At 38.2% G+C, this 13,081-nt stretch overlaps 1 protein-coding gene across 1 annotated transcript in view; it reads left to right on the forward strand.

Annotated features, from left to right (window-relative positions):
* brinp1 (bone morphogenetic protein/retinoic acid inducible neural-specific 1) overlaps positions 1-12,559 on the forward strand; it is a gene marked incomplete at both ends in the record, with an annotated part of 82,538 nt that extends 69,979 nt beyond the window's left edge. Inside the window, 3 exons of the mRNA XM_079256600.1 lie at positions 2,612-2,848; positions 6,303-6,525; positions 11,419-12,559. Coding sequence (XP_079112726.1) covers positions 2,612-2,848; positions 6,303-6,525; positions 11,419-12,559 — 1,601 coding nt within the window. The remainder of the gene's footprint in view (positions 1-2,611; positions 2,849-6,302; positions 6,526-11,418) is intronic.
* Between the last annotated feature and the right edge of the window lie 522 nt (positions 12,560-13,081).

Genomic DNA, 13,081 nt, shown 5'->3' on the forward strand with positions numbered 1-13,081 from the left:
AGAAAACCTGGCTAAGTCACAAAGATAAATGTTTTTTAACTCCGATTAGTTTCTCATTTCACTTTTGGCCTGAGGGTTTCAGTTCTCTTACTCATTCCCCAGTTCACTAACAAATGTTGATGGATTTACTATATTGCATGAGAGCATTTCTGCACTGGAGTGGGAGGACAGGACATGAAATTTCCAATAGTTGAATCCGTGATCAGCGGCAGAATGTGGAGGACGGCCGAAGAGGTAAAGAAACAGGAATGAGGAGAGTGATTGATGGGATGAATGAGAGCCAAAGGATGACGGGGTGGGGTGAGGGTGGTGGAGGAGTCAAGGGGGCACATGCATGTGTGTGGCTGGAGTAGGAGTGAGTGTAATGAAGTAAGACAGTAGAAGATGTATACAGATGCGCGGTGCTGAGGCAGAGAGAGGAGCATGGGAAGAGAATGGACAGAAACACTAAGAGAAGAGTGGAAAGCACAAGATTGCCAGAGCGATAGTGCTGAGCTGAATGTCGGCGTCTCAAATTGTTGCTTCATCTATCTTCCAAAACCAACATACTCATATCGCAAAAGAAAATATGTGCATGTGTCGATAGCAGGGCATGGTTAGATAGTGGTGGGGGCTGAAGCACACAGTGTTATTGTGCAGGCGGCCGCTGGCACCAGCACTGTCAGTGAGCAGCGTTGATCCGTGAACTTGCCATCTGGATTTTCCCACAAATCACATTAAAGTTTCAAGCCCAGGAATACATCAAACTAAATGAATATTGGATCCAGACAGGCCTGATGGAGAAAAAGCCCTGGGCAACCCAACTCTTTTGTGGTCAGACATGATCTATCCATCCCCTCTACTCCCTCCATCCCTGCTTCCTTCTGTTCCCTTCCTTTCTGATGGGCACTACTTCTGATGAGGTGTGGAGAAGAAAGGGGCTTGCTATTGTGCAAAACAGAGGTAGACTTTACCACCAAGGCTTATGTAGTACAAAGAGCTTGAGTGCATTTGAACAGTTATGAGTGGTACAGTGTCTTTGTGGTAGCCTCCGATTTGATCCAAGTAGCATGTTTATAAACAAAGATAGCCCCACGAGCTTTTACTGCGAACATAAAACATCACTGCATGAATCTTTCACAGTCTGTCACCATGATGATGCCGCTAAAAGTGATGCTGTGTTTCCGATCCAAGCAATTATGGCTTTCTTCTGTTTCTAAATCACCCACAGTTATGTTTCGTATTTATTGTGGGTAAAAGGAAAAGAGCATTAATTGCCACATGCAAATGCATAACGAGACACTATTTTATTCTATGACAACACCTTGAAAATGATTCATGTGCACAGTGTGGAATTATATGCTTACTTTCCCTTTCATTTTGGCTGCATTATGTTGACTTTGCATAAATGGATTCCTGTTTTCAGCCAAAGGTGAAAATAATATGTGAGCGGAAAGAATAATGCAATCGTTCATCATTCAATAACATGTTCTGTTCTGGTTCCTGGTTGCATATTTTCTGCTGAAGCACTGTTTGTGCTCAAGTAAAACCTATTAAGAAAATATGGCCTTACCGAGATGTTGTTTCCTACAAGAAGGAAAAATCTATTTAGTTCTTTTCCAATCCAGTGGCTTGTAGAGCTGGGGATTTATTTTCCTCGGGTCTGAACTGAAGAGAAAGCCTGTACGGTTAGCTGTCCAAGCTTCAATTCTTGTGAGATCCCCTGGGTGAGATATGGATTGGCTTGGAGTCGAAAAATTCTTAATATCTTGTCAGTGATAGTGAAGAGTGAAAAGGTACAACCCTTCTATTCTAAATTGGCCTCTGAATGACAAATCCAGCTTCTGCTTTGGAATTAGCAGAATGCCACATAGCTGGGTGACAAATACAAATGGTAACACACACTGAACATGCATAACCAATGCATGGAAAGAAGAATAAATTGACTGATAAATAGAGTAATTCATCAAAGAAGGGCTGGCATCAATCACTGATTTTCATTGTCACATCAGCAGAGTGACTCACCCAGAGATGCTTAAAGAGAGTAAAAAAGAGGCAGCTGTCAAGCACTTCCTTTAGTTAAAAAGAAAAAAAAAGATAGATTAAAATGCAGGGCACTCTTGGGCAGGTACATATCCATGTTGTTGCTTCTACGCTCATACTGGCAACATCTCACATATGTTTTAGCTATAAACAAATATCAGATCTTCATCATGTGTTGACAGTAACTAAAACTACCCCTTTTTATTTCAGTTTGTTTTGTAATAAAATTACAATTAAAGTGATATTTTAAGTTCTTTTGAGCTGTTTGGAGCTTTTAATAATGTTATTGTTAATGTGATTTCCATCATACATGAGCACGTTTTTTTTTTTTTTCTTTTTTTTTGTTCCCTTTAATGACCCATAGCAGGGAGCCAACTCTGGTCCTCATGAGCCACAGCAAACCTGAATCAATGTGCAGAGTTTGATGTCAAGCTTAGCATAAGTGTTAACAGGTCAGAAGTGTGTCAGGTGTGTTGCAGCAGGAAAACTCCAAACATTTGCAGGACTGGAGTCGGCCTCCCCTCTTCTTTAGGAACAATTATTAAACACGCTGTGTTTCATCTAAACTTCCTTTTTCTATGTGTTCCAGGTCTTCAGGTCATTTTCCCAGAATACCTGCAGGAGAAATTTGTCCAGTCAGCTCTGAGCTACATAATGTGTAATGGAGAGGGGGAGTATGTATGCCGTAACAACCAGTGCATCTGCCAGTGCGCCGACGAGTATCCCCAGTGCAACTGCCCCATCACCGACATCCAGATCATGGAAAACACCCTACTGGCGATGACTGAGACATGGGCAGCATCTTATAAAGACTTTGAGAACTCTGGTAAGCTGGAATATCCTCTGAGTTTTCATTCATTTCATTCATTTATTTAAACATGGCAAAAATATAAGTACAGTCATGTTTTGTTGTTTTTTACGCCACATGTTTCTGAGTTAAGATTATTATTGAAAAATTTTATAGTAATACTAAAGTTTATGGTGGTTTATCATGTATTAAAATATAAAGAGTTAAATATAATAAAACTTTATAAAAAAAAAAATAGCTGTTTAAATGCCTGTCATGTCAAATTTTGGCATTCAGTAATTTGTGACTTACAGCTTTCTTTGTTTTCATTGGAAGCAAAAATGCCAGTAGAAAAGAAATAATACAACACAGGAGGAAAAACACACATTAGCTTGCCAGTGTCTATGCTTCAAGGCATCACACTATATTTATTATTAATATGATATAAAAGTGTCCCAATAAAACCTGCCAGCAACAGATAAATATATTTATGTTCCATGAAAGAAAGAAGAAAGTTAATGTTAGTCGTTATTGTCCCAGATGTCAGCACATCCTTAAAGAGACAAGCTGCAAGAGTCCAAAGGAAAAAGAAAAAAATAAATTAAAATGCTCAAAAAACATAAATCTGTGCTTAAAAAATGTGTTTGTCATGACAAAAAGTAAAATAAAATCATCATAAGACATTATTAATCCAATAATTTACTCAACATAACCTTAAGGCCAATGAACTTTTAATCCATTTCAAATAAGGACCTAAAATATATATTTTCCCAAATTCCACAATCGGCTCTAACTGTGTTACAAACTGTCTTTAATGTTTAGTGACTTTTCACATATAAAACAACACACAACATGGTAAGCTCTTTTTCCAACATGATAACAACATAGGATAATACTTCACTTTCATTTTAATTGATTCATAATAAATAAATGAATGAATAAATAAATAAATAAATAAATAAATAAATAAATTCTATCCACTGCCTTGGAATATAATTTGCATTTCTCTGATCCAAACAGTGTTATAACATTACCATGTGAGGACATGTTCTCCAGGTACAGAGAGGAGATGATCTGACACTGTACATGATGCGCTCATTGCTCAGAACTGCTTTCAAAAGGCAGAGCTTTGACTGTGTTAAATCACAAGCTGTGAGCACAGCTGCATCTGCTGCTGCTCTGCCTGGCTGTAGATGTTAATGTGACTACCACCAACACGAAAGCTGCATCTATGGCTGAATGTTATTCTGAGGATTTACAGTAAACCTTCAATTCCAATGCTGTCATCAACACCCCTCCCCCCACTTCCCCCAAACAACAACAACAAGAAAATATAATCCTTTTAACAGATATGCTACTAAAACACCAAGGGGCTAGTGCATTTGTTCTCATACGGCATTTCACCTGCACTGAACATTTCAGTAAATACAGCATACTGAACTGCTACATGTAGTTCCTGTTTTCCTTGTGTAAACCAATGTGTCCCAGCCATCATCATAAAAAAAAAAGAGTGCAGAGCTATGTCTGCACACCCTGTGACATGTCATATTATAGCTAAAGTAACAATTACAGCTACACACTGCCTCAGTCATACTCAGCAGTCAGTAAGCACCAGCTAATGTAGTTATCTAGCTTGCTGCAATTATTGCTGCGGAACAACTGAGGTTACACCCACATGCTCTTTGGCAAAACAATATGTGTGTTTACCACATAAAACTTAATCAGAAAATGGCTCACCTTTTCTGTTTATAACAGAGGAGATGCAGAAACTGAAAGCAAACCTTAACTCTTGGTAATGTGCAAATTAGCACAGAGGTGTACAAAAACCATGGAAATGTAAAAGAATTGCGGAGGAGTAATAAACTTATTTTGGCATAGCCTAGTTTTGGAGTTTAGAAAAAAAAATCTGCAAATGTTTAACTAGTTATTTTATTTAAACCTTTTTTTTTTAATCACATGAAGTCCTTTGTCTATAATATCTCTTCTTTCCTCTGGGAAATAAGCAGAAATATTTGCTCCCACTGCTCCCCGCTTACTGTTACTAGCTGATCATCTGGGAAATCTACTAGTTGCTGTAAAATTACAAAGATATATTTTTTAGATTTATTTTTTATTTATCTTTTTCTTTTTAACTCGTGAATCATAATTATATAAACAGCTGAGCATTACTGGTCCATATATGCACCACCAGGCAGGTCAGGAAGCATTAGGATAAAATATTGGTGAGATTCTACAAAGCAAGATGTAATGGAACAAGAGGTAAAGTGTGTTTAAACTGTGAGAGCTGTAATCTCTAGATAAGGTGTGCTGGGTGGCTTGAGATAAGTCACTCAAGGCACTCTGTGAACTCTTTGGAAGCTCTATCAAGGAAGGGATACTTGATGGCTTTGAAGCTTGTATAAAAGGTCTTGGCTACTATTTAACTGCCACTGGGGCGTGACTTGATAATGGGGTGTGTTTTTCAGTCAGGGAGTCAGATAATTCTAAATGTTGGATGCTGGTGACACCCAGACTTTCTAGGGAAAGGGCAAGGGAGGTATCTGACATCTCTGAAAGCTGGGTGGAGAAATATGACAAGTTCAAAACAGGGGGGGAGAAGGATTCTGGTCTCTTTGAAGAAAAAAGGAAAGAGAGCTTTGACATGCCTGGGAAGAGGGTGGAGGAAATTCTGACATTTCACAGCTCTGGCTGAAAAAGAGCGCTCAGCTCTGTGGTTAATGCTGTTAAACTGTCTTGAGGACGGCTGTAGGAGGGTGCTCGCATTCTTTGCAGGTGCATCTCTTGAATGTGGGGAGCTGTTCATATGGACAACAGAGTGTAACAAAGCTCTATATTGTGTCCAGGAAATGTGTTATGCATTCCACTATATTATGCTCCATTGGCACAAGTGTATTTGTATGTTTGGTACATTCGTTTTCAGATTTAAATCTCCGCCACACCAAAGATATAAGAAATTGCTAAATGGGTATTTGTGGAAATTTAATTTGTTCTGCTATTTTTAGGGGTGTATTATTATGGATATCAGAATGAAATACTCTGAGTCAATATTGTTTCTAATTAGCAAGCTGAACAGAATATTTGTTGTTGTGTGTTTCCCAGAGTTTTAGCGACAAGTTCAAGCCTATTGTAACCAAACAAATGTTGAAATAAAAAGTGGTCAAAGGAACAAAAGGACGACCATCTGGTTCGATCAAATTTGTTAAGCTGCAATCTTGCTGCATGAGACTGCAGAGAAGAGGATAATTACTGCCTAGAGAGTCCTGTTTTCTTACTACTGCTCAATACACAATAAATCCAAAAAAGCCAACAGATGTATAGCAATAATCAAAGAGGAAAAAAAAGGGGGAAAGAAAAACAGTGCAGTTCTAGTTTTTCATCGCACTCTGTATTACTGTATTTATAGAATTTAGGCATAAAGTATTGTATATCTACACAATTTTTATTTTCCTGTTCTGTAACCTTATCTTCCATTCTTTCCCTGTGTGTTATCTAGATGAGTTCAAGTCATTTCTGAAGAGACTGCCCTCCACTCATTTCCTGCCAATCAGCAGTGTGCATCTTCTGTGGGGCAGTGACTGGGACCTCCAGGCCCGCTACAGGCTCCTTCAGAGCTCTCTGGAGATACAGCGGCTCAAGATACAGCGCACCGCCCGCAAACTCTTTGGCCTCAGCATCCGTTGTCACCACAATCCCAACCACCAGATGCCTAGGGAGAGGTGGGTAGAAATATGACCTTGGTGCAGATTTGCTCAGCAACATAAACCAAAGCTATAGTGTTGATGCTGCTTGATACTTGCCGGGAAATAGTGCGAAACAGTAACTTGAAACTTTGACACTTTAATGGAAATTTCTCCTTTGGGTTGATGTATGGTTAGTTTTAATTGTTGCTTTTTGAAGCATGCAAAAGTATGTCATCCATTATATATTTTAGCTTATGGTTGTGTTGTTTCTGTCCATCAAGTCACCTTAGTGCTGAGGTTTGCACATGCCCAAAACACTATAGCTCACTCATGTATTTCACTTAACAGCCTGAAAAGAAAATGTAGCTGTGGGAGTTTTCTTGTTAGGTCATTGCACACATCTGTCACCACCGACTGCAGTTGCAGCTTAAGAGCCTTGCTGCAGATGTGCCATGATGTCAGCACTACAGGAAAGGCTAGGCAGGAATTTCCCCCATCCGCTCTTGTAAATCAAAAAACACGATGCAAAATATGAAAAGATCCTGGCTGCCACTTAAAAAAAAAAGCCTAAAACCAAGTCAGTATAGGGGATGTTGCCATATAAGTGGAAACAGATTTGGTAAAATATTAATTTAAGTGGTCTGAAAATGAGCCGTTGTCAACTGTCCCTGACAGAAAAACAAGCACACCCACATTTGTCTGTGAGAGCTGGCACAGGTTTATTCTGAAGTGTTATCAAAGAGCTGCAGTGTGTGCTTTCTCTTCCATGGAGTATGCATCAAGAGTGCCTGATGGCACAGAAAAAAAGAGCAGCATGTTTATTTGTTTGCTTGTGTGAGACAGCTTTGCATCAGATGGAGGGACTTATTCATTTCCACTACATCTGTGTGCACGCATATACACTTCACATATATCTGTGAGTGGAACCAAAATGTTTTAAAGCTCTGCAGCTTATTGCTGTAGAAGTTATTATAGCTACTTGCTACACCTTTCTTGCTGTTTACACACACACACACACACACACACACACATATATGTAATATACATTATATATATATATATATATATATATATATATATATATATATATATATATATATATATATATATATATATATATATATATATATAGATAGATATAGATATATAGATATATAGATATTTATTTATATAAAAATCAATCTCGGTCCGCATGGATACACCCCTCTACAACTGAACTGGGTCCCCAATCGGACTGAGTCTAGCGGACTATCTTGATGTAAATGCACCCTCAGACAATGGGGGGATGTGGTCAAAGCTGATGAAACATGTGCCAACCACCCTAAAAAAGGCCCTTCATCATATCTTCAGTCTGCCAATGAGACTGTAAATGTAAATAGTCAAATACATTATTAAAATCTAGTTTGGTCCCATTAGCAGACCATTGGCATATTGTTTCTCTGAATGGCAGCATTACAGATTCCAAAGCAAAATCATTTTGGATGCCCTCCAGCTCCAGGTAAAGAGAGTGGCATGCTCACCCACCTGCTCCTTTTTACTATCCCACTTGGAAAAAATGCTGTTTTGATCTTGTTTTTTTTCATTCTCTTGTTGTCTTCCATACCCTTGTATTGCTCAAATCTCTCTAAGCTGTAAACACTGCTTTTTATCACATATTACACTGCCAACATCACAGTCTAAACACTAGAAACTGACAGCATAGCCAAGCTTATCAAATTAACAGTGACTCAATGCTACCAGGGCAAAAAAAAAAAAAAAAAAAAGATTCCTAGATACAGTCAATAGGTGATGTTGCCCCTTCGATTACAAGGACAATGCTATTTATGTGTCTGCAGATGTTTTTATTTCTTTTTTTTTTAGAGAAAGATATCAAAGTTTTTGCTCTATTAGAAAAATATAAAAAGTGTCATGTCTGGTGATGACTTTTGCAATGTGCTGCAGAAGAAAAATCAGAGGAGAAAGGAGAAACACAAGAGCTGTTGTGATGCTATATTGCCTAGACAACATAGTTAAAAGTAGTTTACATCATCCAGGTGTTGTGAATGTGAGCAGAGAAACAAGATATCCATGACTGATATAGAAATAGAGAAGCTGCATTATGTTGAACATGATTAATCTCCATATGTGGCCTTAATGAAGAATTCATATTAAACCTTGAAGCTTTTAGTTTAATTGCATAGAGTGCAGCATAGTAGAAAAAGTTATTTATAAGAGTCACTTTGGCATTTAATTTAACTAGGTAAAACAATCCCAACATAGCTTGACACACTGCACAAAAAATCTAATGAAATAGATAAGAAAAGAAGAAGAGTTTTAAATCATTTTGTCCCTTTTAGGCTCAGGAAAGTCATCCAATAAATGGATCTTATATCAGCTAATGAAAGACATGCATCACATGTTGGCTATGATTACAACTGCATATCGGCACCTTGTCATTGTTCTGGGTTTACCTCACCACTATGCATTCTTTCATAATGAGCATCATAAATTCCTGAAGTGAACACTCACTGTGGAACCTTAAATGAATTTGCCAGCGCATTTCCTGTAATGAGTATACCAGCTTCCTTCAAGTACAATAAACAGTCTATCTTTGGTATAAATGATTAATAGTGACACATATGGAGTTGCATCACTCCCAGCCAAATCATTTGCATCCAATTTATGCAGTGGCTTTAATTATTCATGTCTCCAATAAAGCATATCCATTATGGATATAGAATTAATGTGACTTAAAAAAAAAAAAAAAAACATTGACAGCTCTTAGTAGTTTTACTTAATCAGGTACTGAAGAAAAAAAAATTTTTTTGATGAAAATGATTTATTAATAAAGTCTATATAAACATATATAAGCATCTTGTTTCGCTCCTGCTACTTTTTAAATTCTCTTTTTATTGGTTTTTTTTTTTTTTTCTTCGCTTTGATTAAAACAGTTTTTCCTTCCTCCAATGGTGCTTTCTTTGTTTTTTGAGTTACAGGCACCATTATTGGAGGAAGGGAGCAATGAACTATGACTAACGGAGCTCCCTCATGCATATTTCTGCAACTTGAGAAAACATGCATAATTATAGAACTACAGAAAAATGCAAGATATAATTAAAGAGAAAAACTAAGCAGTTAATGACATATCATTATACTTTTAGAAATAAACTGTCATCACAGAAGACTGTAAAACACTTAAATGGCCTGAAAATACAGAAAATAATATCCAGCCAATAATTGTTGATTAGTAGTTTGTTCAGAAAACTCCAGAGAGAAGAAAAAGAAAATATGTAAAAAACTAATCCATCTATCCATTTACGTCTATGCCTGTTTATTCCAGGGTTTCAAGCAGCTGAAGCTTATCCCAGCAGCTACTGGACAACAGGCGGTGTTACACTCTGGACAGGTCACTAGTCCATTAAATCAAACAATAACCCATTCCAAAACTGAGGGTACTTATTCCTAAAGACTTACATTGGAAGAAAAAAACAGTCTGCAGTTGAAATCTCAAATGAAAAACTGCTCTTTGTATAAACCTTCTTTTGAAATTGCATCTTTTGGCGCATATAAAGGATTTATTCAGAATGAATCCTGCTCATTTCTAATCAAATCCTGTCTTTGTGAACAATAAAATCTTTCCTCTGTTAAAAGCAAAAACAAAAAAGGGTTTGCACAGGTTTCACATTGTGCTTTAAACAGTGTCAAAACTAAATGACACTTGAAGTACACGACTAAGGCCTTGTCAGTTATTTAACTCTGAACCTTCTTACCTCTTGATCTGCCAAACATTGCTGCAACATGTGCACCATTCATGCCAAAATGTCATAAATCAAAAATTATATTTGTTCTTGTATCAGTGACATTCCATCCTTCATCAAAACTGTAGTCTTACAGGTCTTGTCACTTTAGTGGCAGCATTGGCTTGGTTTTGAATGTTACACTAATTATTACCAATGACTACAAAGCCTCTGGTGTCCCAGAGCAATTTTGTACTCACATTTCTTTGTATAAATTCCATACCCTTCTCAAAGCTTTTGGATTGATATCAGCACAAGGTAAAACAACTGTGGCCAACATCAGTGCTGGTTCATCGGAGGCAAAAAGTAATTTCTGGAACTCTGGTTGCAAGGTTTTTTTTCTGTATGAAATGGGATCATTGACGACCACAATCTTCAAATTTGCATGACATCCAACAGTGCATTTTTGTGGAATGAGGTGGCATCCATAAAAAAAATCCATAAAAGGTAGTTGTCTTTCACCTGCTAGAAAGTTGGCGGTTTAGTTCCCCAATGTGTTGATTCATCTTTGATCAAGAATGACATTATAAAGTGCTTTGTAGCAGCTAAACAAGGTTAAAAGGTGCCATATAAGTGAAGACTATTTAGTGCTGACAGTTTACTTTAACTTTATCTCATTCTCAGTTTGAAGCCAAAGAGAGAGCAGAGTGTTTGTCCTTTAAAGGTTATCTGTAGTGCAAGCAGTAACTAAAATGTGGGAAACTTAACTTTGTTGGTACAGTATTTTGCACTTATTTTGGAAATGCTTTGGGCCTTTTTGGTCGACTCAGAATGCTTTTTCATCCATCACAGTTTACACATAAGTTCACTTACATGTCAAACTAACCTTGACCAGCCTTCCTTTCTGAAAAAATGTGGAATCAAAATTCACCTCCTATAGCCAGAATAAAAAAAAAGTTCTTTTGCTGTCAAGACAACAAGCAAAAATGCCTGAGGGGAAAAAAAGACAAGATAGGAATAGCAAGTGATGCTTTCACTATCTCAGAATATTATTGCCAAAAGGGACGCCATTTCTCTATTCCCTGACTACATATGTGACATGTATACATTTAACCAAACTATAAGATTTTGATTCTATTAAAGACATAAAATGAAGATAAAAAGATCAATTTTAATGTTTCTGTCCTGTCTTTGTCTTTTCTGTTCCCTCTAGATCTGTGATGCAGTGGCTCAACAGGGTTCAATCCTTCTTGTATTGCAATGAGAATGGGTTCTGGGGGACCTTCCTGGAGAGCCAAAGGACATGTGTGTGCCACACAGGTGTCACACTGTGCCAGCGACCCATCCCGTGTGTCATCGGAGGTAACAACAGCTGTGCCATGTGCAGTCTGGCTAACATCTCTCAATGTGGCTCCTGCAACAAGGGCTACAAGTTGTACCGAGGTCGCTGTGAGCCCCAGAATGTGGACTCAGAACGTAGCGAGCAGTTCATCAGTTTTGAAACTGATCTGGACTTTCAGGACCTGGAGCTGAAATACCTGTTACAGAAAATGGATTCGCGATTGTACATTCATACCACTTTCATTAGTAATGAGATCCGACTGGAGACCTTTTTTGATCCACGATGGCGAAAGCGTATGTCCCTGACGCTCAAGAGCAACAAAAACCGGATGGATTACCTCCACATGATAATTGGTCTGTCAATGAAGATCTGCCAGATGCGAAACAGCAGCATCGACCCCATGTTCTTCGTTTATGTCAACCCGTTTAGTGGAAGCCACTCAGAAGGCTGGAGCATGCCTTTCGGTGAACATGGTTACCCACGCTGGGAAAAAGTACGCTTGCAGAACTCGCAGTGCTTCAACTGGACTCTCCTGTTGGGCAACAGATGGAAGACCTTCTTTGAGACGGTGCACATTTACCTACGCAGCCGTGCTAAGATCCCAACCGGCCTCCGCAACGATACAGGACAGGGCCCGGTAGATCTGGCAGACCCGAACAAACGTCAGATCTACATAAAAATCTCTGATATCCAAGTGTTTGGTTACAGCCTGCGCTTTAACGCCGACCTGCTTCGTAGTGCTGTGCAACAGGTAAACCAGTCGTACACACAAGGAACTCAGTTCTACTCATCATCATCCGTTATGCTTCTGCTACTGGACATTAGGGATCGGATTAACCGTTTAGCGCCTCCTTCTGCGCCTGGAAAACCCCAGCTGGACCTCTTCTCTTGTATGCTCAAGCATAGGCTCAAGCTCAACAACAGCGAGATGATTCGAGTTAACCATGCCTTGGACATGTACAGCACAGAGATACTAAAACAATCAGATCACCTGACTGCTAAGCTCTGTTGAACGTGACATTAAATTACAGGAGAGCAAACTGAACAGAGACACTCGGGAAATGAGCAACGAGGGGATATTAAACTTTTCTTTTTTTCTCTCTTTTTCATTTTTTGACCTTTTCTGCCTTTTGATGTAATATTAACTTTGTAAGCATAGTTCTTAAAAAAAAAGAGGAAAAAAAAACAGTGATGAAAAGCTTTTCTGGCAGATTAAGAAGATTAATGGAACCACTATAAGGACTGTATCATATTTGTCCCAGCATGTCTGTAATTCCCTAAAAAGAACTAAAAAGAAAGAGTGGAAAAAAAATATATATTAAATCTATGTACTGGTGAAAGAGGCCTTGATTTTAATCTGGGGGATCAAAGGTTATATCTGAAACTGCCATTCTTCTTTGGAAAAAAAAAAGAGACATTTTTAAAGGAATAATGAGAACACACAAGGGCAGATCAGATTCAGTTTTATTTCTCCAAGTGTGCAAAATATTTCAGCTGTAATGGACAGTTTAATAACAAAATGTTTATACATTGT

This window comes from Telmatherina bonti (genome assembly GCF_933228915.1).
Source record: "Telmatherina bonti genome assembly, chromosome: 17".
NCBI lineage: Eukaryota > Metazoa > Chordata > Actinopteri > Atheriniformes > Telmatherinidae > Telmatherina > Telmatherina bonti.